Below are 27436 nucleotides of genomic sequence, written 5' to 3'. Positions count from 1 at the left end.
ATTTTTAACTAGCTAGCTAGCAGAATTCTTGGTTAGTTTTTTTTAGCCTATGCTAAAATTTGAAGCAAAACAGTATTGTTGTCAGTTTAATTCTAAATATTTACATACCTGCTGTGGGTTATTTATAGTCTCTTTGCCACTGATTTCATCTTCCAATGATATCACCTCTAGTTCAGACTCTGCTAATTATAATAAATTATGAATACCAATTACCTAAAAAGAATTATTTCTATAATCACCAATGAAATTAATTTAAAATCAGAAATAATTTTATACAATTAAGGTAAAAGTCATTTGAAAAGAATGTTTATTTTTGGAACTGAATCAATCCCACAGCTCCCTGCACCCAAATCCCATGAGGGAGAGAGATGAACTCCCAGAAGTACAGTCAATCCTGAGACCGCAGGACAAACCAACACTTTTACCCACACTCCTGGCCCAAGAAGAAACTGCATAGTGCCTCTGGATATAAGAATATAGGAGCAGCCAACAGCAGGAACCTGCTGGTTTCTGCCTGCCCCCAAAATTGAACTGAACTGATACCACAGCTCTCTGCACCCAAATCCCGTGGAGGAGAGAGCTGGACCCTCAGAAGTACAAACACTTTTGAGAACTCAGAAGGGACAACTACTTTCTGCCCACATTCCTGAATCAAGAGAAAATTGCCTAGGGCCATATGTGCCCCCTGGGTCATAGGAGCAATCAGCAGCAGGAACCTTGAGGTTTCTCCTGTGCCTAGAGCAGAAAGTCAATCACCAGGAGCTCCTAAAACCTGAGAGCAGAGCTCTCCATTCCCAGATCCAGCTGAAAGAAAACAGGTCTAAAGAAGTGCTGACACACAGGCCTACAGGAGGGTCAAGCCACTGTCAGAGACAGAAAGAAAAGCTAACTCAAATAAATCAGTTGCCTTCCTCTATACAAAAGAGAAACAAGCCGAAAAAGAAATTAGGGAAACGACACCCTTCATAATAGACCCAAATAATATAAAGTACCTCGGTGTGACTTTAACAAAGCAAGTAAAAGATCTGTACAATAAGAACTTCAAGACACTGAAGAAGGAAATTGAAGAAGACCTCAGAAGATGGAAAGATCTCCCATGCTCATGGATTGGCAGGATTAATATAGTAAAATTGGCCATTTTACCAAAAGCAATCTACAGATTCAATGCAATCCCCATCAAAATACCAATCCAATTCTTCAAAGAGTTAGACAGAACAATTTGCAAATTCATCTGGAATAACAAAACCCAGGATAGCTAAAGCTATCCTCAACAATAAAAGGACTTCAGGGGGAATCACTATCCCTGAACTCAAGCAGTATTACAGAGCAATGGTGATAAAAAACGGCATGGTATTGGTACAGAGACAGGCAGATAGACCAATGGAATAGAATTGAAGACCCAGAAATGAACGCACACACCTATGGTCACTTGATTTTTGACAAAGGAGCCAAAACCATTCAATGGAAAAAAGATAGCATTTTAGGCAAATGGTGCTGGTTCAACTGGAGGTCAACATGTAGAAGAATGCAGATCGATCCATGCTTATCACCCTGTACAAAGCTTAAGTCCAAGTGAATCAGGGACCTCCACATCAAACCAGACACACTCAAACTAATAGAAGAAAAACTAGGGAAGCATCTGGAACACATGGGCACTGGAAAAAATTTCCTAAACAAAACACCAATGGCTTACGCTCTAAGATCAAGAATCGACAAATGGGATCTCATAAAACTGCAAAGCTTCTGTAAGGCAAAGGACACTGTGGTTAGGACAAAATGGCAACCAACAGATTGGGAAAAGATCTTTACCAATCCTACAACAGATAGAGGCCTTATATCCAAAATATACAAAGAACTCAAGAAGTTAGACCGCAGGGAGACAAATAACCCTATTAAAAAATGGGGTTCAGAGCTAAACAAAGAATTCACAGCTGAGGAATGCCGAATGGCTGAGAAACACCTAAAGAAATGTTCAACATCTTTAGTCATAAGGGAAATGCAAATCAAAACAACCCTGAGATTTCACCTCACACCAGTGAGAATGGCTAAGATCAAAAACTCAGGGGACAACAGATGCTGGCGAGAATGTGGAGAAAGAGGAACACTCCTCCATTGTTGGTGGGATTGCATACTGGTACAACCATTCTGGAAATCAGTCTGGAGGTTCCTCAGAAAATTGGACATTGAACTGCCTGAGGATCCAGCTATACCTCTCTTGGGCATATACCCAAAAGATGCCCCAACATATAAAAAAGACACGGGCTCCACTATGTTCATTGCAGCCTTATTTATAATAGCCAGAAGCTGGAAAGAACCCAGATGCCCTTCAACAGAGGAATGGATACAGAAAATGTGGTACATCTACACAATGGAATATTACTCAGCTATCAAAAACAATGACTTTATGAAATTCGTAGGCAAATGGTTGGAACTGGAAAATATTATCCTGAGTGAGGTAACCCAATCACAGAAAGACATACATGGTATGCACTCATTGATAAGTGGCTATTAGCCCAAATACTTGAATTACCCTAGATGCCTAGAACAAATGAAACTCAAGACGGATGATCAAAATGTGAATGCTTCACTCCTTCTTTAAAAGGGGAACAAGAATACCCTTGGCAGGGAAGAGAGAGGCAAAGATTAAAACAGAGACTAAAGGAACACCCATTCAGAGCCTGCCCCATATGTGGCCCATACATATACAGCCATCCAATTAGACAAGATGGATGAAGCAAAGAAGTGCAGACCGACAGGAGCCGGATGTAGATCGCTCCTGAGAGACACAGCCAGAATACAGCAAATACAGAGGCGAATGCCAGCAGCAAACCACTGAACTGAGAACGGGACCCCCGTTGAAGGAATCAGAGAAAGAACTCGAAGAGCTTGAAGGAGCTCGAGACCCCTTATGAACAACAATGCCAAGCAACCAGAGCTTCCAGGGACTAAGCCACTACCTAAAGACTATACATGGAGACCCGCGGATCCCGGCCCGCAGCAGCTCTCTGCTCCCAGACCCGGTGAGAGAGAGACCCAACCGCCTGGTCAGGTGGGCACTCCTGAGGCTGCAGAGCGGAAGAGACCACCAACACTGCTCACCCCTGCCCACATCCCTGGCCCAAGAGGAAACTGTATAAGGCCTCTGGGCTCCCGTGGGGGAGGGCCCAGGAGCGGCAGGACCCCTGCCACAGACACCGCCGGAACCTGAAGGAAACAGACCGGATAAACAGTTCTCTGCACCCAAATCCCGTGGGAGGGAGAGCTAAACCTTCAGAGAGGCAGACAGGCCTGGGAAACCAGAAGAGACTGCTCCCTGCACACACATCTCAGACGCCAGAGGAAAAAGCCAAAGACCATCTGGAACCCTGGTGCACTGAAGCTCCCGGAAGGGGCGGCACAGGTCTTCCTGGTTGCTGCCGCTGCAGAGAGCCCCTGGGCAGCACCCCACGAGCGAACCTGAGCCTCGGGACCACAGGTAAGACCAAATTTTCTGCTGCAAGAAAGCTGCCTGGTGAGCTTGGGACACACGGAAGCAGAATTTCTCTAGAACCGGGCACGTTCTGTGTTTACCGGAAGTCCCACACCCGCGGATCCCGGCCCGCAGCAGCTCTCTGCTCCCAGACCCGGTGAGAGAGAGACCCAACCGCCTGGTCAGGTGGGCACTCCTGAGGCTGCAGAGCGGAAGAGACCACCAACACTGCTCACCCCTGCCCACATCCCTGGCCCAAGAGGAAACTGTATAAGGCCTCTGGGCTCCCATGGGGGAGGGCCCAGGAGCGGCAGGACCCCTGCCACAGACACCGCCGGACCCTGAAGGAAACAGACCGGATAAACAGTTCTCTGCACCCAAATCCCGTGGGAGGGAGAGCTAAACCTTCAGAGAGGCAGACAGGCCTGGGAAACCAGAAGAGACTGCTCCCTGCACACACATCTCGGACGCCAGAGGAAAAAGCCAAAGACCATCTGGAACCCTGGTGCACTGAAGCTCCCGGAAGGGGCGGCACAGGTCTTCCTGGTTGCTGCCGCTGCAGAGAGCCCCTGGACAGCACCCCACGAGCAAACCTGAGCCTCGGGACCACAGGTAAGACCAAATTTTCTGCTGCAAGAAAGCTGCCTGGTGAACTCAAGACACAGGCCCACAGGAACAGCTGAAGACCTGTAGAGAGGAAAAACTACACGCCCGAAAGCAGAACACTCTGTCCCCATAACTGACTGAAAGAGAGGAAAACAGGTCTACAGCACTCCTGACACACAGGCTTATAGGACAGTCTAGCCACTGTCAGAAATAGCAGAACAAAGTAACACTAGAGATAATCTGATGGCGAGAGGCAAGCGCAGGAACCCAAGCAACAGAAACCAAGACTACATGCCATCATCGGAGCCCAATTCTCCCACCAAAACAAACATGGAATATCCAAACACACCAGAAAAGCAAGATCTAGTTTCAAAATCATATTTGATCATGATGCTGGAGGACTTCAGGTAAGACCTGAACACACTTAGGGAAGCACAGGAAAACATTAATAAACAAGTAAAAGCCTACAGAGAGGAATCGCAAAAATCCCTGAAAGAATTCCAGGAAAACACAATCAAACAGTTGAAGGAATTAAAAATGGAAATAGAAGCAATCAAGAAAGAACACATGGAAACAACCCTGGATATAGAAAACCAAAAGAAGAGACAAGGAGCTGTAGATACAAGCTTCACCAACAGAATACAAGAGATGGAAGAGAGAATCTCAGGAGCAGAAGAGTCCATAGAAATCATTGACTCAACTGTCAAAGATAATGTAAAGCGGAAAAAGCTACTGGTCCAAAACATACAGGAAATCCAGGACTCAATGAGAAGATCAAACCTAAGGATAATAGGTATAGAAGAGAGTGAAGACTCCCAGCTCAAAGGACCAGTAAATATCTTCAACAAAATCATAGAAGAAAACTTCCCTAACCTAAAAAAAGAGATACCCATAGACATACAGGAAGCCTACAGAACTCCAAATAGATTGGACCAGAAAAGAAACACCTCCCGTCACATAATTGTCAAAACACCAAACGCACAAAATAAAGAAAGAATATTAAAAGCAGTAAGGGAAAAAGGTCAAGTAACATATAAAGGGAGACCTATCAGAATCACACCAGACTTCTCGCCAGAAACTATGAAGGCCAGAAGATCCTGGACTGATGTTATACAGACCCTAAGAGAACACAAATGCCAGCCCAGATTACTGTATCCAGCAAAACTCTCAATTAACATTGATGGAGAAACCAAGATATTCCATGACAAAACCAAATTTACACAATATCTTTCTACAAATCCAGCACTACAAAGGATAATAAATGGTAAAGCCCAACATAAGGAGGCAAGCTATACCCTAGAAGAAGCAAGAAACTAATCGTCTTGGCAACAAAACAAAGAGAATGAAAGCACACAAACATAACCTCACATCAAATATGAATATAACGGGAAGCAATAATCACTATTCCTTAATATCTCTCAATATCAATGGCCTCAACTCCCCAATAAAAAGACATAGATTAACAAACTGGATACGCAACGAGGACCCTGCATTCTGCTGCCTACAGGAAACACACCTCAGAGACAAAGACAGACACTACCTCAGAGTGAAAGGCTGGAAAACAACTTTCCAAGCAAATGGTCAGAAGAAGCAAGCTGGAGTAGCCATTCTAATATCAAATAAAATCAATTTCCAACTAAAAGTCATCAAAAAAGATAAGGAAGGACACTTCATATTCATCAAAGGAAAAATCAACCAAGATGAACTCTCAATCCTAAATATCTATGCCCCAAATACAAGGGCACCTACATATGTAAAAGAAACCTTACTAAAGCTCAAAACACACATTGCACCTCACAAAATAATAGTGGGAGATTTCAACACCCCACTCTCATCAATGGACAGATCATGGAAACAGAAATTAAACAGTGATGTAGACAGACTAAGAGAAGTCATGAGCCAAATGGACTTAACGGATATTTATAGAACATTCTATCCTAAAGCAAAAGGATATACCTTCTTCTCAGCTCCTCATGGTACTTTCTCCAAAATTGACCATATAATTGGTCAAAAAATGGGCCTCAACAGGTACAGAAAGATAGAAATAATCCCATGCGTGCTATCGGACCACCACGGCCTAAAACTGGTCTTCAATAACAATAAGGGAAGAATGCCCACATATACGTGGAAATTGAACAATGCTCTACTCAATGATAACCTGGTCAAGGAAGAAATAAAGAAAGAAATTAAAAACTTTTTAGAATTTAATGAAAATGAAGATACAACATACTCAAACTTATGGGACACAATGAAAGCTGTGCTAAGAGGAAAACTCATAGCGCTGAGTGCCTGCAGAAAGAAACAGGAAAGAGCATATGTCAGCAGCTTGACAGCACACCTAAAAGCTCTAGAACAAAAAGAAGCAAATACACCCAGGAGGAGTAGAAGGCAGGAAATAATCAAACTCAGAGCTGAAATCAACCAAGTAGAAACAAAAAGGACCATAGAAAGAATCAACAGAACCAAAAGTTGGTTCTTTGAGAAAATCAACAAGATAGATAAACCCTTAGCCAGACTAACGAGAGGACACAGAGAGTGTGTCCAAATTAACAAAATCAGAAATGAAAAGGGAGACATAACTACAGATTCGGAGGAAATTCAAAAAATCATCAGATCTTACTATAAAAACCTATATTCAACAAAATTTGAAAATCTTCAGGAAATGGACAATTTCCTAGACAGATACCAGGTATCAAAGTTAAATCAGGAACAGATAAACCAGTTAAACAACCCCATAACTCCTAAGGAAATAGAAGCAGTCATTAAAGGTCTCCCAACCAAAAAGAGCCCAGGTCCAGACGGGTTTAGTGCAGAATTCTATCAAACCTTCATAGAAGACCTCATACCAATATTATCCAAACTATTCCACAAAATTGAAACAGATGGAGCCCTACCGAATTCCTTCTATGAAGCCACAATTACTCTTATACCTAAACCACACAAAGACACAACAAAGAAAGAGAACTTCAGACCAATTTCCCTTATGAATATCGACGCAAAAATACTCAATAAAATTCTGGCAAACCGAATTCAAGAGCACATCAAAACAATCATCCACCATGATCAAGTAGGCTTCATCCCAGGCATGCAGGGATGGTTTAATATACGGAAAACCATCAACGTGATCCATGATATAAACAAACTGAAAGAACAGAACCACATGATCATTTCATTAGATGCTGAGAAAGCATTTGGCAAAATTCAACACCCCTTCATGATAAAAGTCCTGGAAAGAATAGGAATTCAAGGCCCATACCTAAACATAGTAAAAGCCATATACAGCAAACCAGTTGCTAACATTAAACTAAATGGAGAGAAACTTGAAGCAATCACACTAAAATCAGGGACTAGACAAGGCTGCCCACTCTCTCCCTACTTATTCAATATAGTTCTTGAAGTTCTAGCCAGAGCAATCAGACAACAAAAGGAGATCAAAGGGATACAGATCGGAAAAGAAGAGGTCAAAATATCACTATTTGCAGATGACATGATAGTATATTTAAGTGATCCCAAAAGTTCCACCAGAGAACTACTAAAGCTGATAAACAACTTCAGCAAAGTGGCTGGGTATAAAATTAACTCAAATAAATCAGTTGCCTTCCTCTATACAAAAGAGAAACAAGCCGAGAAAGAAATTAGGGAAACGACACCCTTCATAATAGACCCAAATAATATAAAGTACCTCGGTGTGACTTTAACCAAGCAAGTAAAAGATCTGTACAATAAGAACTTCAAGACACTGAGGAAAGAAATTGAAGAAGACCTCAGAAGATGGAAAGATCTCCCATGCTCATGGATTGGCAGGATTAATATGGTAAAAATGGCCATTTTACCAAAAGCAATCTACAGATTCAATGCAATCCCCATCAAAATACCAATCCAATTCTTCAAAGAGTTAGACAGAACAATTTGCAAATTCATCTGGAATAACAAAAAACCCAGGATAGCTAAAGCTATCCTCAACAATAAAAGGACTTCAGGGGGAATCACTATCCCTGAACTCAAGCAGTATTACAGAGCAATAGTGATAAAAACTGCATGGTATTGGTACAGAGACAGACAGATAGACCAATGGAATAGAATTGAAGACCCAGAAATGAACCCACACACCTATGGTCACTTGATTTTTGACAAAGGAGCCAAAACCATCCAATGGAAAAAAGATAGTATTTTCAGCAAATGGTGCTGGTTCAACTGGAGGGCAACATGTAGAAGAATGCAGATCGATCCATCCTTATCACCCTGTACAAAGCTTAAGTCCAAGTGGATCAAGGACCTCCACATCAAACCAGACACACTCAAACTAATAGAAGAAAAACTAGGGAAGCATCTGGAACACATGGGCACTGGAAAAAATTTCCTGAACAAAACACCAATGGCTTATGCTCTGAGATCAAGAATCGACAAATGGGATCTCATAAAACTGCAAAGCTTCTGTAAGGCAAAGGACACTGTGGTTAGGACAAAACGGCAACCAACAGATTGGGAAAAGATCTTTACCAATCCTACAACAGATAGAGGCCTTATTTCTAAAATATACAAAGAACTCAAGAAGTTAGACCGCAGGGAAACAAATAACCCTATTAAAAAATGGGGTTCAGAGCTAAACAAAGAATTCACAGCTGAGGAATGCCGAATGGCTGAGAAACACCTAAAGAAATGTTCAACATCTTTAGTCATAAGGGAAATGCAAATCAAAACAACCCTGAGATTTCACCTCACACCAGTGCGATTGGCTAAGATCAAAAACTCAGGTGACAGCAGATGCTGGCGAGGATGTGGAGAAAGAGGAACACTCCTCCATTGTTGGTGGGATTGCAGACTGGTAAAACCATTCTGGAAATCAGTCTGTAGGTTCCTCAGAAAATTGGACATTGAACTGCCTGATGATCCAGCTATACCTCTTTTGGGCATATACCCAAAAGATGCCTCAACATATAAAAGAGACACGTGCTCCACTATGTTCATCGCAGCCTTATTTATAATAGCCAGAAGCTGGAAAGAACCCAGATGCCCTTCAACAGAGGAATGGATACAGAAAATGTGGTACATCTATACAATGGAATATTACTCAGCTATCAAAAACAACGAGTTTATGAAATTCGTAGGCAAATGGTTGGAACTGGAAAATATCATCCTGAGTGAGCTAACCCAATCACAGAAAACATACATGATATGCACTCATTGATAAGTGGCTATTAGCCCAAATGCTTGAATTACCCTAGATCCCTAGAACAAATGAAACTCAAGACGGATGATCAAAATGTGAATGCTTCACTCCTTCTTTAAATGAGGAAAAAGAATACCCTTGGCAGGGAAGGGAGAGGCAAAGATTAAAACAGAGACTGAAGGAACACCCATTCAGAGCCTGTCCCACATTTGGCCCATACATATACAGCCACCCAATTAGACAAGATGGATGAAGCAAAGAAGTGCAGACCGACAGGAGCCGGATGTAGATCGCTCCTGAGAGACACAGCCAGAATACAGCAAATACAGAGGCGAATGCCAGCAGCAAACCACTGAACTGAGAATAGGTCCCCTATTGAAGGAATCAGAGAAAGAACTGGAAGAGCTTGAAGGGGCTCGAGACCCCAAAAGTACAACAATGCCAAGCAACAAGAGCTTCCAGGGACTAAGCCACTACCTAAAGACTATACATGGACTGACCCTGGACTCTGACCCCATAGGTAGCAATGAATATCCTAGTAAGAGCACCAGTGGAAGGGGAAGCCCTGGGTCCTGCTAAGACTGAACCCCCAGTGAACTAGTCTATGGGGGGAGGGCGGCAATGGTGGGAGGGTTGGGAGGGGAACACCCATAAGGAAGGGGAGGGGGGAGGGGGATGTTTGCCGGGAAACCGGGAAAGGGAATAACACTCGAAATGTATATAAGAAATACTCAAGTTAATAAAAAAAAAAAAAAAAAGAATAAAATATATGTTAATATCAAAAAAAAAAAAAAAGAAATACTCAAGTTATTAAAAAAAAAAAAAAAAAAAAGACTATACATGGACTGACCCTGGACTCTGACCTCATAGATAGCAATGAATATTCTAGTAAGATCACCAGTGTAAGGGGAAGCCCTTGGTCCTGCTAAGACTGAACCCCCAGTGAACGTGATTGTTGGGGAGATGGCGGCAATGGGGGGAGGATGGGGAGGGGAACACCCATAAGGAAGGGGAGGAGGGAGGGGGATGTTTGCCCGGATACCGGGAAAGGGAATAACACTCGAAATGTATATAAGAAATACTCAAGTTAATAAAAAAAATAAAATAAAATAAAACAAAAACAAAAACAAAAAAAAAGAAATGCAGGAAAACACAAGTAAAGAAGTAGAAGTGCTTAGAGAGGAAACACAAAAATCCCTGAAAGAATTAAAAGAAAACACAACCAAACAGGTGAAGAAATTGAAAATGGAAATAGAAAAAATAAAGAAAGCACAAAGAGAGACATCCCTGGATATAGGAAACCTAAGGAAAAAACAAGGACCCGTAGATACAAGCATGGGTTTAGAGCTAAACAAAGAATTCACAGCTGAGGAATGCCGAACGGCTGAGAAACACCTAAAGAAATGTTCAACATCTTTAGTCATAAGGGAAATGCAAATCAAAACAACCCTGAGATTCCACCTCACACCAGTGAGGATGGCTAAGATCAAAAACTCAGGTGACAGCAGATGCTGGCGAGGATGTGGAGAAAGAGGAACACTCCTCCATTGTTGGTGGGATTGCAGACTGGTACAACCATTCTGGAAATCAGTCTGGAGGTTCCTCAGAAAATTGGACATTGAACTACCTGAGGACCCAGCTATACCTCTCTTGGGCATATACCCAAAAGATGCCCCAACATATAAAAAAGACACGTGCTCCACTATGTTCATTGCAGCCTTATTTATAATAGCCAGAAAATGGAAAGAACCCAGATGCCCTTCAACAGAGGAATGGATACAGAAAATGTGGTACATCTACACAATGGAATATTACTCAGCTATCAAAAACAACGACTTTATGAAATTCGTAGGCAAATGGTTGGAACTGGAAAATATTATCCTGAGTTAGGTAACCCAATCACAGAAAGACATACATGGTATGCACTCATTGATAAGTGGCTATTAGCCCAAATGCTTGAATTACCCTAGATGCCTAGAACAAATGAAACTCAAGACGGATGATTAAAATGTGAATGCTTCACTCCTTCTTTAAAAGGGGAACAAGAATACCCTTGGCAGGGAAGAGAGAGGCAAAGATTAAAACAGAGACTAAAGGAACACCCATTCAGAGCCTGCCCCACATGTGGCCCATACATATACAGCCATCCAATTAGACAAGATGGATGAAGCAAAGAAGTGCAGACCGACAGGAGCCGGATGTAGATCGCTCCTGAGAGACACAGCCAGAATACAGCAAATACAGAGGCGAATGCCAGCAGCAAACCACTGAACTGAGAACGGGACCCCCGTTGAAGGAATCAGAGAAAGAACTGGAAGAGCTTGAAGGGGCTCGAGACCCCATATGTACAACAATGCCAAGCAACCAGAGCTTCCAGGGACTAAGCCACTACCTAAAGACTATACATGGACTGACCCTGGACTCTGACCTCATAGATAGCAATGAATATCCTAGTAAGATCACCAGTGGAAGGGGAAGCCCTGGGTCCTGCTAAGACTGAACCCCCTGTGAACTAGACTGTTGGGGGGAGGCGGCAATGGGGGGAGGGTTGGGAGGGGAACACCCATAAGGAAGGGGAGGGGGAGGGGGATGTTTGCCCGGATACCGGGAAAGGGAATAACACTCGAAATGTATATAAGAAATACTCAAGTTAATAAAAAAAATAAAATAAAAAAAAAACAAAAACAAAAACAAAAAAAAAGAAATGCAGGAAAACACAAGTAAAGAAGTAGAAGCGCTTAGAGAGGAAACACAAAAATCCCTGAAAGAATTAAAAGAAAACACAACCAAACAGGTGAAGAAATTGAAAATGGAAATAGAAAAAATAAAGAAAGCACAAAGAGAGACATCCCTGGATATAGGAAACCTAAGGAAAAAACAAGGACCCGTAGATACAAGCATGGGTTTAGAGCTAAACAAAGAATTCACAGCTGAGGAATGCCGAACGGCTGAGAAACACCTAAAGAAATGTTCAACATCTTTAGTCATAAGGGAAATGCAAATCAAAACAACCCTGAGATTCCACCTCACACCAGTGAGGATGGCTAAGATCAAAAACTCAGGTGACAGCAGATGCTGGCGAGGATGTGGAGAAAGAGGAACACTCCTCCATTGTTGGTGGGATTGCAGACTGGTACAACCATTCTGGAAATCAGTCTGGAGGTTCCTCAGAAAATTGGACATTGAACTACCTGAGGACCCAGCTATACCTCTCTTGGGCATATACCCAAAAGATGCCCCAACATATAAAAAAGACACGTGCTCCACTATATTCATCGCAGCCTTATTTATAATAGCCAGAAGCTGGAAAGAACCCAGATGCCCTTCAACAGAGGAATGGATATAGAAAATGTGGTACATCTACACAATGGAATATAATTCAGCTGTCAAAAACAATGACTTTATGAAATTCATAGACAAATGGATGGAACTGGAAAATATCATCCTGAGTGAGGTAACCCAATCACAGAAAAACACGCATGGTATGCTCTCATTGATAAGTGGCTATTAGCCCAAATGCTTGAATTACCCTAGATGCCTAGAACAAATGAAACTCAAGACGGATGATCAAAATGTGAATGCTTCACTCCTTCTTTAAAAGGGGAACACGAATACCCTTGGGAGTGAATAGTGAGGCAAAGTTTAAAACAGAGACTGAAGGAACACCCATTCAGAGCCTGCCCCACATGTGACACATACATATACAGCCACCAAACTAGATAAGATGGATGAAGCAAAGAAGTGCAGGCCAACAGGAGCTGGATGTAGATCTCTCCTGAGAGACACAGCCAGAATTCGGCAAATACATAGGCGAATGCCAGCAACAAACCACTGAACTGGGAATGGGACCCCAGTTGAAGGAATCAGAGAAAGAACTGAAAGAGCTTGAAGGATGAACATATGAACAACATATGAACAACAATGCCAAGCAACCAGAGCTTCCAGGGACTAAGCCACTACCCAAAGACTATTCATGGACCGACCCTGGACTCCAACTGCATATGTAGCAATGAATAGCCTAGTAAAGCACCAGTGGAAGGGGAAGCCCTTGGTCCTGCCAAGACTAAACCACCAGTGAACGTTGTTGGGGGGAGGTCTATAATGGGAGGAGGATGGGGAGGGGAACACGGATATAGAAGGGGAGGGGGAGGGGCTTGGGGGATGTTGGCCCAGAAACTGGGAAGGGGAATAACAGTCGAAATGTAAATAAGAAATACACAAGTTAATAAAGATGGAAAAAAATTGACTTTCAACCAAAAGTCATTTAAAAAGATAAGAAATGACATTTCATATTTATCAAAGGAAAAATCCACCAAGATGAACTCTCAATCCTAAATATCTATGCTCCAAATGCAAGGGCACCTACATACACAAAAGAAACCTTACTAAAGCTCAAAACACACATTGCATGTCACACAATAATAGTAGGAGGTTTCAACACCCCACTCTCATCAATGGACAGATCATGGAAACAGAAATTAAACAGAGACATAAAGAAACTAACAGAAGTTATGAACCAAATGAATTTAACAGATATTTATAGAACATTCCATTCTAAAAGAATATACCTTCTCAGCACCTAATGGTACCTTCTCCAAAATTGATTATATAATCAGTCACAAAACAGGCCTCAACTGATACAGGAAGATAGAAGTAACCCCATGCACTCTATCAGATCACCACGCTATAAGGCTGATCTTCAATAACAGCAATAATAACAGAAATCCCACATATACATGGAAGTTGAACAATGCTATACTCGGTGACAACTTGGTCAAGGAAAAATAAAGAGGAGATTAAGGACTTCTTAGAATTTAATGAAAATGAAGGCACAACATACTCAAATTTATGGTACACAAAGAAAGCAATGCTAAGAGGAAAGCTCACATCTATGAATGCCTCCAAAAAGAAACTGGAGAGAGCATGTCAGCAGCTTGACAGCACACCTGAAAGCTCTAGAACAAAAAGAAGCAAATATAACCAAGAGGAGTAGAAGACAGGAAATAATCAAACTCAGGGCTGAAATCAACCAAGTAGAAACAAAAAGAACTATACAAAGAATCAAAAAAAAAAACCAAAAACAAAAACAAAAAAAAACAGGAGCTGGTTCTTTGAGGGAATCAACAAGATAGATTAAACCCTTAGCCAGACCAACCAGAGGGCACAGAGAGTGTATCCAAATTAACAAAATCAGAAATGAAAAGGGAGACATAACAAATGAATCTGAGGACATTAAAGATATAATCAGATCCTACTACAAAAGCCTATCTTCAACAAAACTGGAAAATCTGGAGGAAATGGACAATTTCTTAGACAAATACCAGGTACCAAAGTTAAATCAGGAACAAATAAACCATCTAAATGACCCCATAACTCCTAAAGAAATAGAAGCAGTTATTACAAGTCTTCCAACCAAAAGGATCCCACAACCAGATGGGTTTAATGCAGAATTCTATCAGACCTTCATAGAAGAGCTCACACCAATACTGTCCAAACTATTGCCCAAAATAGAAACAGATGGAGCACTACCAAATTCTTTCTATGAAGCCACAATTACTCTTCTACTGAAACCACACAAAGACCCAACAAAGAAAGAGGACTTCGAACCAATTTCCCTTATGAATATTGATGCAAAAATACTCAATAAAGTTCTTGCAAAATGAATCTAAGAACACATCAAAATGATCATCTAGCATGATCAAGTAGGCTTCATCCCAGGTATGCAGGAATGGTTTAATACTGGGAAATCCATCAACATAATCCACTATATAAACAAACTCAAAGTTAAGAACTACATGATCATTACATTAGATGCTGAGAAAGCATTTGACAAAATTCAATAACCCTTCAAGATAAAAGTCCTGGAAAGATCGGGAATTCAAGGCCCATATCTAAACATAGTAAAAGCAATATACAGCAAACCAGAAACCAACATCAAATTAAATGGAGAGAAACTTGAAGCAATCCCATGAAAATCAGGGACTAGACAAGGCTACTCACTCTCTCCCTACTTATTCAAATACAGTACTCGAAGTCCTAGCCAGAGCAATCAGACAACAAAAGGAGGTCAAAGGGATACAAATTGGAAAGGAAAAAAATCAAAATATCACTATTTTCAGATGAAGTGATAGTGTACTTAAGTGACCCGAAAAGTTCCACCAGAGAACTACTTAACCTGATAAACAACTTCAGCAAAGTGTCAGGATAGAAAATTAACTCAAACAAATCAGGAGTCTTCCTATACTCAAAAGATAAACAGACTGAGAAAAAAATTGGGGAAAGGACACCCTTCACAATAGTCCCAAATAATATAAAATAATCTTGATGTGACTTTAAGCAAGCAAGTGAAAGATCTGTATGACAAGAACTTCAAGTCTCTGAAGAAGGAAATTGAGGAAGATCTCATAAGATGGAAAGATCTCCCATGCTCATGGATTGGCAGGACTAATATAGTAAAGATTGCCATTTTGCCAAAAGCAATCTACAGATTCAATGCAATCCCTATCAAAATTCCTCCTCTGTTCTTTATAGAGATAGAAAGAGCAATTTTCAAATTCATTTGGAATAACAAAAAACCCAGGATAGGGAAAACTATACTCAACAATAACAGAATCACCATCCTGACTTCAAGCAGTATTACAGAGCAATAGTCATAAAAACTGTCTGGTATTGGTACAGAGACAGGCAGATAGATCAGTGGAACAGAATTAAGATCCAGAAATTAACCCACACACCTATGGTCACTTGATCTTTGACAAAGGAGCTGAAACCATCCAATGGATGAAAGATAGCATTTTCAACAAATAGTGCTGGTTTAACTGGAGGTCAGCATGTAGAAGAATGCAAATGGAACCATTCTCATTTTCCTGTACAAAGCTTAAGTCCAGTTGGATTAAGGACCTCGACATCAAACCAGATACACTCAAACAAATAGAAGAAAATGTGGGGAAGAGTCTCGAACACATAGGCACTGGAGAAAATTTCCTGAACAAAACACCAATGGCTTATGCTCTAAGATCAAGAAATGGGACCTCATAAAACTGCAAAGCTTCTATAAGGGAAAAGACACTGTCATTAGGACAAAAATAGCAACCAAAAGATTTGGAAAAGATCTTTATTAATCCTTTATCTGATAGAGGGCTAATATCCAAAATATACAAAGAACTCAAGAAGTTAGACTCCAAAGAGCCAAATAACCCTATTAAAAAATGGGTACAGATCTAAACAAAGAATTCTTAGCTGAGGAACATCAAAAGGCTGAGAAGTACCTAAAGAAATGCTCAACATTCTTAGTCATCAGGGAAATGCAAATCAAAACAACTCTGAGATTCCACCTCACACCAATCAGAATGGCTAAGATCAAAAACTCAGGTGACAAAATATGCTGGTGAGGATGTAGAGAAAGAGAAACAGTCCTCCATTGTTGGTGAGATTGCAAGCTGGTACAACCACTCTGGAAACCAGTCTGGCATTTCCTCAGAAAATTGTTCATAATTCTACCTGAGAACTCAGCTATACCCGTCCTGGGCATACACCCAAAAGATGTTTCAACATATAACAAGGACACGTGCTCCACTATGTTCATAGCAGACTCATTTATAATAGCCAGAAGCTGGTAAGAACCCAGATGCCCTTCAACAGAGGAATGGATACAGAAAATATTGCAGTTACACAATGAAGTACTACACAACTATTAAAAACAGTGACTTCACGAAATTCTTAGGCAAATGGATAGAACTAGAAAATATCATCCTAAATGAGGTAATCCAATCACAAAAGAACACACATGGTATTACTCACTGATAAGTCGATATTAGCCCAAAAGATCAGAATACCCAAAATACAATTTGTAGATCACGTGAAGCTCAATCAGAAGGAAGACCAAAGTATGTATGCTTCAGTCCTTCTTAGAAGTGGGAACAAAATACTCATAGGAGGAAACACAGATACAAAGTGTGGAGCAGAGACTGAAGGAAAGGCCATCCAGAGACTAGGCCACACATGGGGATCCATCTCATATTCAGTCACCAAACCCAGTCATGATTGCAGATGCCAAGAGGTGCTTGCTGACAGGAGCCTGATATAGCTGTCTGCTGTGAGGCTCTGCCAGAGACTGACAAATACAGAGGTGGGTGCTCACAGCCAACCACTGGAGTGAGAACAGGGTCCCCAATGGAGGAGTTAGAGAAAGGACTGTGGTAGCTGAGGAGTTTTGTAACCTCATACAAAGAACAAAAATATCAGCCAACCAAACACAACAGAGCTCCCAGGTACTAAACCACCCTCAAGAGAACACAGAGATGGCTCGATCCAAATATGTAGTAGAGGATGGCCTTGTTAGGCATCAGTAGGAAGAGAAGCCCTTGGTCCTGTCAATTTCCCAGTGTAGGGGAATGTCTGGGTAGAGAGGTGGGAGGGAATAGGTGGGTGGGTGAGGGAACACCATCACAGAAGCAGGGGGAGTGGGATAGCAGGTTTCTGGAGGGGAAACCAGGAAATGGGATAACATTTAAGATGTAAATAAAGAAATGCAATTTTTAAAAAGGGAAAAAATCCATAGGGAAGCATTCCTTTATGCTTACCTAAAATTACATTTATTTATATGTATATGTACAAGTGTACATACATACATACATACATACATACATACATACATACATACAAATATTTTAAATTAAACTATGCCATTTTGGTGATAATACTCCCTCCAAAAGCCACAGACTATCTAACAAAACCCATGAATGAGAAATATGCTTTGGGATTTTTGAACAGGATAGTTCAAGAGATTCCATATAACATAAGCTATTGCTGTTAACCTTAATTTCCTCCTAAAATTTGAACTTAAATCACTTCTGCTTGAAATAACATACACTTTGGACGTAGGCCTTTGGGTCATCTAGTTGGGTCTGACCCATAAGTCTCTTCCATGAACAGTTCTGAGAGCAACAGAAGGTATGAGGCCAGCTTCAAGAAAGAAATGCATTCACTAGTCCTACCCAGCTGTGACTGGCATGGCAGAATTTCCCCAAAGTTCAATAGTGGTACTTATATTTTAGAGCTAACCAACATGTATCTAACTGGATTTATAGTCTGCTCAATGGGAGAGAATGCATGCCTGGTACTGTGAATCTGACTAGCCAACCTTGGCTGGTGAGGTCACAGGACCTACAGGAAAACCCACTGCTGCCACTTTCCTAACAGTGTAATTCCTAATTGTGTGTTAGTGGAAGTTAAGTGCTGTGATAAAACACAATGAATGCAACTTGAGAGGAAAGTCTTTATTGTAACTATCAGGTTACTGTCCATCATTGAGGAAAGTCAGGGCAGGAACTCCAGGCAGGAACCTAGAGGCAGGAACCTAGAGGCAAGAACTGAAGCAGAGGCCATACAGGAGTGCTTCTTCCTGCCTTGCTTCCTTTGGCTCCTTCTGCCTGCTATCTTACACCATCCAAGACCTGCCTAAGGGTAACACTAAACATAATGGGCTGTGCCCTCCCACGTCAATCAGCAATGAAGAGATGGCCCATAGGCCATCTACAGACTGGTCTTATGGAGCTTTTTCATCAACTGAGGTTTCCTCTTCTCTGATTATACCAAGCTGACAAAAAATAGCCAAGTGCAAACAGCGTTCTAAATGTTTACCCCTATACAGCCAGTTGAGTTTGGTTCCAGCCCCTCATCAAAGAAGCTTCTTTGCAGCTATTGGAGACCACCAACCCACAGTTGACCACAACACAGAGAACACTTGCCAACTGGGTGGCCAGCCACAACTGATAAACACACAGTGCCTAAGATTCATAAACATTGTGAAAAAGGAGGTAGAGACATGTAAGCCAGAGGACCGGGGCATGTGCACTCATGGGATCTTAACAATATAGTTGTCTAAATAAGACATGAACAAAGGTAACAGCTGCTGGTATGCCAATGTGGATGGGCATAACCTCACAAAGCCCCACCCTCGATGAAGAACCACCAGCAGTTAATGGCAGATAAGAGAGAACCAGTCTTCCCCGGAGAGGAGCCCATAATCTATTATCTAGTACCAAGTGGTCACCCTTAAAACATATACATGGGTGCAACACTGAATGGACTCAGCACTTGCATTAATATATATGTGTGTGTGTGTGTGTGTGTGTGTGTGTGTGTGTGTGTGTGTGTGTGTGTGTGTGTGTGAATGTATGCATGTATATAATGATAATACTTAAAGAAAAGGCATAAAGATGAGAGGGAGGAAGGGGCAGAGTCAGTAGAGGAGACAGAAAGGGAAAAAGGAGGGAGAATATTATAAATTTGAACAGAAAATAACTACAATTTAAAAATATTTTCTCATGCTTGTATATAACCTATTTTGCAATGTGAATGTTGGCAGTGGTAACTGCATTTTTTACATCAAATCTAGTGACTAAATCATAAAGCTAATAGATGATAGGAATAGCTTGTCTCCAATATTCTATACAACTTCTTTTCATAAGACTGTGTTTCTAAATTTACCTGATCTGCAGGTTTGTATCTTCTTCACGCTTGTCTCACTGGTTGTAAGAGGGTCTTGCAATTCAATCACTTTCTGGATATATTTTGAAATAAGATATTTTATCATTTTTATAATTAACAACAAATACTTAGTAATACAAAGTTAAATTATAACTCATTATCCTCCATTGTGGACATTTCTTGTCATTGCTAAAAAGGTAACATGACAACTCAAATTATACAAAAGTTAAGATAAAAGAGTTCTCACATCTAACTTTTAAAATAACCACTTAAATTCTTGTACATAATTTTACTAACACATACAGCAATATTATAGAAATTTAGGGATATAAATGTGAGTGTATATTTAATACAGTGTTGTTAAGATTTCAAATACATTGGGTTGAGGAGATAGCTTGGTTGATAAAGAGTTTGACACGTACCTACGTCTATGATTTACTTTTCTTACTAGAAATCAAACTTTTTTCACACTTTTCTTGGAATAAACATTTTCCTATACATACACAGTTCTTTCATTACAGTCAGTGGGAACATAATGCTTTAATATTCCTCTCAGGGAGTGTGTGTGTGTGTGTGTGTGTGTGTGTGTGTGTGTGTGTGTGTACATGCGCACGCATGTGTGTGTGTCACACTACCCACGTTAAAACCAGATGTAATAGCTGAGCTTGCATGTCTGTAATCCCACACTCCCACAGAGAGATAGGAAATAAATACAGTGGAATCCTTGAAAACTGGTAGGCTTCTTTGTCCTGCACATACAACAGCATACAACTAGAGATATTCCTGAAACAGGATGGTGGGCAAGGACTGATGCATGAGATTGTCCTCTGACCTCTGCATTGTCCTTTCCTATTGCTGTAATACAAAGCCATGCCCATGGCAATTTATAGAAAAAAAGATTAACTTGGGCTTTCAGGTCCAGATGGATAACAGTCTGTCTTGCAGGTAGCAGACAGTAGCTGCAGAAGAAATCTAGGGCTCACACATTGAACCACAAACAGGAGGCAGAGAGAACAAACTGGGAATGACACATGGCTTTTCAACTTCAAAGCCAAAGCCATTCCCCATAACCTGTGGCAAAGTTTCTCAAGCAAGTCCACATCTCTGTAGTCTACTCAAACTGGGGACTCATGCCTCTGAGCCCATGGGGGGACATTCTCACTCAAACCACCACACCTCCTCAGGACACTGTAGCACTACATGCACATGCATGCATACACACACAGAGGCTGAGGGGAACATTAAAGTATTATGTCCCCACTGACTGTAATGAAACAATGTATGTATAGGAAAATGTTTATTCCAATAAAAGTGTGAGAAAAGTTTGATTTCTAGTCAGAGAAACAAATCAAAGACATGAGTATAAATAAGCATCAGAGTTGTTGGTAGGGTTCAATAGAATACATCATTAGTGGAAAACATCAGAAATATTCACACAATTATACTACAAATAGGTATGTTTTTTCAGTTGTCCCGTAGTTTAGAAAATACAGGAGTAGGGATATGGCTTAGTATTTGTCTTAGTCAGGATTTCCATTACTGTGAAGATACACCATCACCAAAGCAACTCATACAGAGGACAACATCTAATTGGGGCTGGCTTACAGATTCAGAGGTTCAGTCCATTATCATCAAGGTGGGAAGCATGGCAGCATTCAGGCAGGCATGGCACTGGAGAAGCTGAGTTCTACATCTTGTTCCAAAGGCAAACAGGAGAAGACTGACATTGTCAGGCAGCCTAGAGGAAGCTCTCTCAAAGCCCACCCCCACAATGATGCACTTCCTCCAACATGCTCACACCTCCTCATAGTGCCATTCCCTGGGCCATACATATTCACAGCACAGCAGTGGATAAAGTGCTTACTACACAAGCCTGAGATTCTTGATTTCAAACTCACAGAGCCAAGGAAAAAGCTAGGTGTGGCATTTTACTTATATATCCTTACATCAGAGAAGGGTAGATCCCTGGAGCACTGGCCAGACAGCATACTTATATCAGTAGATTTTAATATCAGCAAAAGACGCTGAGTCAAAATCTAAGGTGGAGATTCTGGAAGACACATGGCATTGGCTTCCAGCTTCTAAATATATGTGTGCATATTCACATGATGTATGGAATCTGCAAATATCTAAATGAAGATATACATACACATGCATACACACATACACACACTACAGCCAAACTCACAAATAGAAAGTATAAACTTGTCCTAATAGTCTATATTCGTTTGTGATCATACATTATTTCTGAATTGATCAGTCTAAGTATAAACTAAATAATACTGAGAGACCAAATTTTTGAAGTTCAGACTCCATCTTAGGGAACCTGAACTAAGTTTAAACTCAAGTAAACTAACAGACCAGGCTGGTACCTAGCTTGTTTCCAGGTTAACCCCAACAAAACCTGAGCCCAGCTTCAGTTTCCAGCCTACCCCAAACAAGATGTACGTCTCCAGATTATTCCTCCAACAAATCCTACATCTAACACCAGGCTCTAGGTTATTCCTCAAAAAAATCTACACCTCCAGGTTGCAAGCTCGCCCCTGCCTAACAACCACCAATTAAGAAGAAAACAAAAGATACCAGACACTTATGCTGAAGACCACAGTAGCACACCAATTAGATGCTTGCCAGGCTAGAAACACTCACCCCTTGCTTGCTATTTCCAATGAAACCTTGTCCCAATGAATATTCCAGGCTTTTCTTTTTCAGAACATTCTCATGCATAGGCATTGAGTTAAGCTCCAACTAGAGCTTATAAATAAAGACCCTGGTGTGATTACATTGGATTGTCTCTTGATTAGTCTTTCAGGGTTGACAAACACTTCCTTGGAATTATATTATAATAGTTCATAAAGTATTTCTTTTTTCATAGTCACTAGGATGATTAGACTCACTATTGTTTTTATACTATGGTTTGCATTTTACATTCATGTTGGTTTAATCATTAAAAATGTTGTGTAATCCAGAACTAAGAAATGTATAATATAATTTAAGTAATAGAGTATAGTTATTAAAATGGAAAGTAATTAGATATTGAGAATCCTGTTATATATCAAAATCAGTAGCTATGAAAACACAATTGTAACTTTAACCAAATGTGGTTTATTTTTGACAATTGTTTAACTGTTTGACAATTTTAATATGACTATAATGTGTGTTGATGAAATTTGTTCCCCACCCCATCCACATTCCTACAACTATTTTTTGCTTCTAATATCATGTGATTTTCAAAACTACTGCATCCTATATTTTATAATGTTTTTTTAATATTGTATTGCTTTGAAAAATCATAGTAAACCTTTAAGAAAACTTATGGAAAATTTTGTCTCCTGGAAAATGTAGGTACCTTTACATGTATGCTACAGACTCCACCAAAAAAAAAAATCTTAGAGCTGACTAGTAGGTTCAGTGAAGTGGTAGAACACAGAAAAGTCAGAAGTTTTCTAATGTACAAATGACAAACATCAAACATGCCAAGAAAGCACTCAGGAAAATGATTTCATTCACAGTAGTCTCAAAAAATTAATATATCCTGAAATAAATCTAGTCAAAGAAGTGAAAATTTTGCACAATGAAAACTTTAAGACATGGAAATGGAGAAACTGAAGAAGATTGTATCTTCTTCTTCAAGCTTATAGATGGACAGAATTGATATTTTGAAAATGTCTACAATGTTATAATACATTGTAAATAACATGAAATTTATAAATCAAATTCAATGAAACCCCAATCAAAGTCCTAATACAATTCTTTGGGCAGGTGAGAGAGTACCCTCATAGAGGCAGGGGGAGAGAGGAGGGATTAGGGGGATTGTGGAAGGAAAACTGGGAAGGGGGATAACATTTGAAATGTAAGCAAACAAAATAACCAATAAAAGAAGAAAATTGAAAAATGATTTTAAATTTCAAATGAAAACATAAAGAAGGCCAGGATATTAAAATAACCCTGGATAGTTAAAGAAAAGTTGCTGAGGGTCTCACCATTCCAGATTTCAAGTTATATTATGAGCTATAGCAACAAAACCAGCATGGCAGTATCATAAAACCATACGCAGTGGGTGCACGGGGGCTCCCGGAAAGGGCGGCACAGGCCCTCCTGGTTGCTGCCCCCGGGGAGAGCTCATAAGCAACACCCCACGAGCAAACTTGAGCCTCTGGACCACAGGTAAGACCAACTTTTCTGCTGCAAGTGACCTGACTGGTGGCCTCGGGACACACAGAGGCAAAATTCCTCTAGGACAGGACAATTCCGGTTTTTAGCGGGATTCCCAATCTCTCGCTCCCTGCCTCCAGCTCACTGCTCCCAAACCCCGTGGGAGAGAGAGCTCACCGCCCGGACAGGTGGGCACTCCTGAGACTGCAGAGCAGAAGAGACCACCAACACTGCCCACCCCTGCCCACATCCTTGGCCCAAGAGGAAACTGTATACGGCCTCTGGGTTCCCTTGGATAAGGGCACAGGAGCAGCAGGTCCACTGCGTCTGAGACACCTCCAGAACCTGAAGGGACTGACCGGATAAACAGTTCTCTGCACCCAAATCCCATGGGAGGAAGAGCTAAACCTTCAGAGAGGCAGACACGCCTGGGAAACCAGAAGAGACTGCACTCTGCCCACATCTCTGACTCCAGAGGAAAACACCAAACGACATCTGGGACTCTGGTGCACGGGGGCTCCCGGAGAGGGCAGAGCTGGTGCTCCTGGTTGCTGCCCCCGCAGAGAGCTCATAAGTAACACCCCATGAGCAAACTTGAGCCTCGGGACCACAGGTAAGACCAACTTTTCTGCTCCAAGCAACCTGCCTAGTGAACTCAGGGCACAAGCCCACAGGAACAGCTGAAGACCTGTAGATAGGAAAAACTCCATGCCCGAAAGCAGAACACTCTGTCCCCATAACTGGCTGAAAGAAAACAGGAAAACAGGTCTACAGCACTCCTGACACACAGGCCTGTAGGACAGTCTAGCCACTGTCAGAAATAGCAGAACAAAGTAACACTAGAGATAATCTGATGGCGAGAGGCAAGCGCAAGAACCCAAGCAACAGAAACCAAGACTACATGGCATCATCGGAGCCCAATTCTCCCACCAAAGCAAACACGAAATATCCAAACACACCACAAAAGGAAGATCTAGTTTCAAAATCATATTTGATCATGATGCTGGAGGACTTCAAGAAAGATGTGAAAAACTCCCTTAGAGAACAAGTAAAAGCCTACAGAGAGGAATCGCAAAAATGCCTGAAAGAATTCCAGGAAAACATAAATAAACAAGTAGAAGCCCATAGAGAGGAGTCACAAAAATCCCTGAAAGAATTCCAGGAAAACACAATCAAACAGTTGAAGGGATTAAAAATGGAAATAGAAGCAATCAAGAAAGAACACATGGAAACAACCCTGGATATAGAAAACCAAAAGAAGAGACAAGGAGCTGTACATATGAGCTTCACCAACAGAATACAAGAGATGGAAGAGAGAATCTCAGGAGCAGAAGAGTCCATAGAAATCATTGACTCAACTGTCAAAGATAATGTAAAGCGGAAAAAGCTACTGGTCCAAAACATACAGGATATCCAGGACTCAATGAGAAGATCAAACCTAAGGATAATAGGTATAGAAGAGAGTGAAGATTCCCAGCTCAAAGGACCAATAAATAACTTCAACAAAATCATAGAAGAAAACTTCCCTAACCTAAAGAAAGAGATACCCATAAGCATACAAGAAGCCTACAGAATTCCAAATAGATTGGACCAGAAAAGAAACACCTCCCGTCACATAATAGTCAAAACACCAAACGCACAAAATAAAGAAAGAATATTAAAAGCAGTAAGGGAAAAAGGTCAAGTAACATATAAAGGCAGACCTATCAGAATCACACCAGACTTCTCGCCAGAAACTATGAAGGCCAGAAGATCCTGGACTGATGTCATACAGACCCTAAGAGAACACAAATGCCAGCCCAGGTTACTGTATCCTGCAAAACTCTCAATTAACATAGATGGAGAAACCAAGATATTCCATGAAAAAAACAAATTTACACAATATCTTTCTACAAATCCAGCACTACAAAGGATAATAAATGGTAAAGCCCAACATAAGGAGGCAAGCTACTAGAAAAAGCAAGAAACTAATCATCTTGGCAACAAAACAAAGAGAAGAAAAGCACACAAACATAACCTCACATGAATATAACAGGAAGCAATAATCACTATTCCTTAATATCTCTCAACATCAATGGCCTCAACTCCCCAATAAAAAGACATAGATTCACAAACTGGATACGCAAAGAGGACCCTGCATTCTGCTGCCTACAGGAAACACACCTCAGAGACAAAGACAGACACTACCTCAGAGTGAAAGGCTGGAAAACAACTTTCCAAGCAAATGGTCAGAAGAAGCAAGCTGGAGTAGCCATTCTAATATCAAATAAAATCAATTTTCAATTAAAAGTCATCAAAAAAGATAAGGAAGGACACTTCATATTCATCAAAGGAAAAATCCACCAAGATGAACTCTCAATCCTAAATATCTATGCCCCAAATACAAGGGTACCTACATATGTAAAAGAAACCTTACTAAAGCTCAAAACACACATTGCACCTCACACAATAAAGATGGGAGATTTCAACACCCCATTCTCATCAATGGACAAATCATGGAAACAGAAATTGAACAGAGATGTAGACAGACTAAGAGAAGTCATGAGCCAAATGGACTTAACGGATATTTATAGAACATTCTATCCTAAAGCAAAAGGATATACCTTCTTCTCAGCTCCTCATGGTACTTTCTCCAAAATTGACCATATAATTGGTCAAAAAACGGGCCTCAACAGGTACAGAAAGATAGAAATAATCCCATGCGTGCTATCGGACCACCACGGCCTAAAACTGGTCTTCAATAACAATAGGGGAAGAATGCCCACATATACTTGGAAATTGAACAATGCTCTACTCAATGATAACCTGGTCAAGGAAGAAATAAAGAAATTAAAAACTTTTTAGAATTTAATGAAAATGAAGGTACAACATACCCAAACTTATGGGACACAATGAAAGCTGTGCTAAGAGGAAAACTCATAGCGCTGAGTGCCTGCAGAAAGAAACAGGAAAGAGCATATGTCAGCAGCTTGACAGCACACCTAAAAGCTCTAGAACAAAAAGAAGCAAATACACCCAGGAGGAGTAGAAGGCAGGAAATAATCAAACTCAGAGCTGAAATCAACCAAGTAGAAACAAAAAGGACCATAGAAAGAATCAACAGAACCAAAAGTTGGTTCTTTGAGAAAATCAACAAGATAGATAAACCCTTAGCCAGACTAACGAGAGGACACAGAGAGTGCGTCCAAATTAACAAAATCAGAAATGAAAAGGGAGACATAACAACAGATTCAGAGGAAATTCAAAAAATCATCAGATCTTACTATAAAAACCTATATTCAACAAAACTTGAAAATCTTCAGGAAATGGACAATTTCCTAGACAGATACCAGGTACCGAAGTTAAATCAGGAACAGATAAACCAGTTAAACAACCCCATAATTCCTAAGGAAATAGAAGCAGTCATTAAAGGTCTCCCAACCAAAAAGAACCCAGGTCCAGACGGGTTTAGTGCAGAATTCTACCAAACCTTCAGAGAAGACCTCATACCAATATTATCCAAACTATTCCACAAAATTGAAACAGATGGATCACTACCGAATACC

General features: G+C 40.8%; 1 protein-coding gene across 6 annotated transcripts in view; it reads right to left on the bottom strand.

Annotated features, from left to right (window-relative positions):
* Potec (POTE ankyrin domain family, member C) overlaps positions 1 to 27436 on the bottom strand; it is a 167481-nt gene that overhangs the window by 782 nt on the left and 139263 nt on the right. For 2 of the 6 annotated variants that reach the window (NM_001446960.1, XM_087591282.1), the window contains 2 exon segments: positions 109 to 182; positions 19737 to 19809. In NM_001446960.1, the coding sequence (NP_001433889.1) occupies positions 109 to 182; positions 19737 to 19809 (147 nt within the window). 6 annotated transcript variants of the gene reach the window in all.

This window comes from Rattus norvegicus, chromosome 17 (genome assembly GCF_021556685.1).
Source record: "Rattus norvegicus strain SHRSP/BbbUtx chromosome 17, alternate assembly SHRSP_T2T, whole genome shotgun sequence".
NCBI classification, from domain to species: domain Eukaryota; kingdom Metazoa; phylum Chordata; class Mammalia; order Rodentia; family Muridae; genus Rattus; species Rattus norvegicus.
The sequence above is the reverse complement of the archived record's forward strand: the minus strand, read 5'-3'. Positions and strand labels throughout refer to the sequence as shown.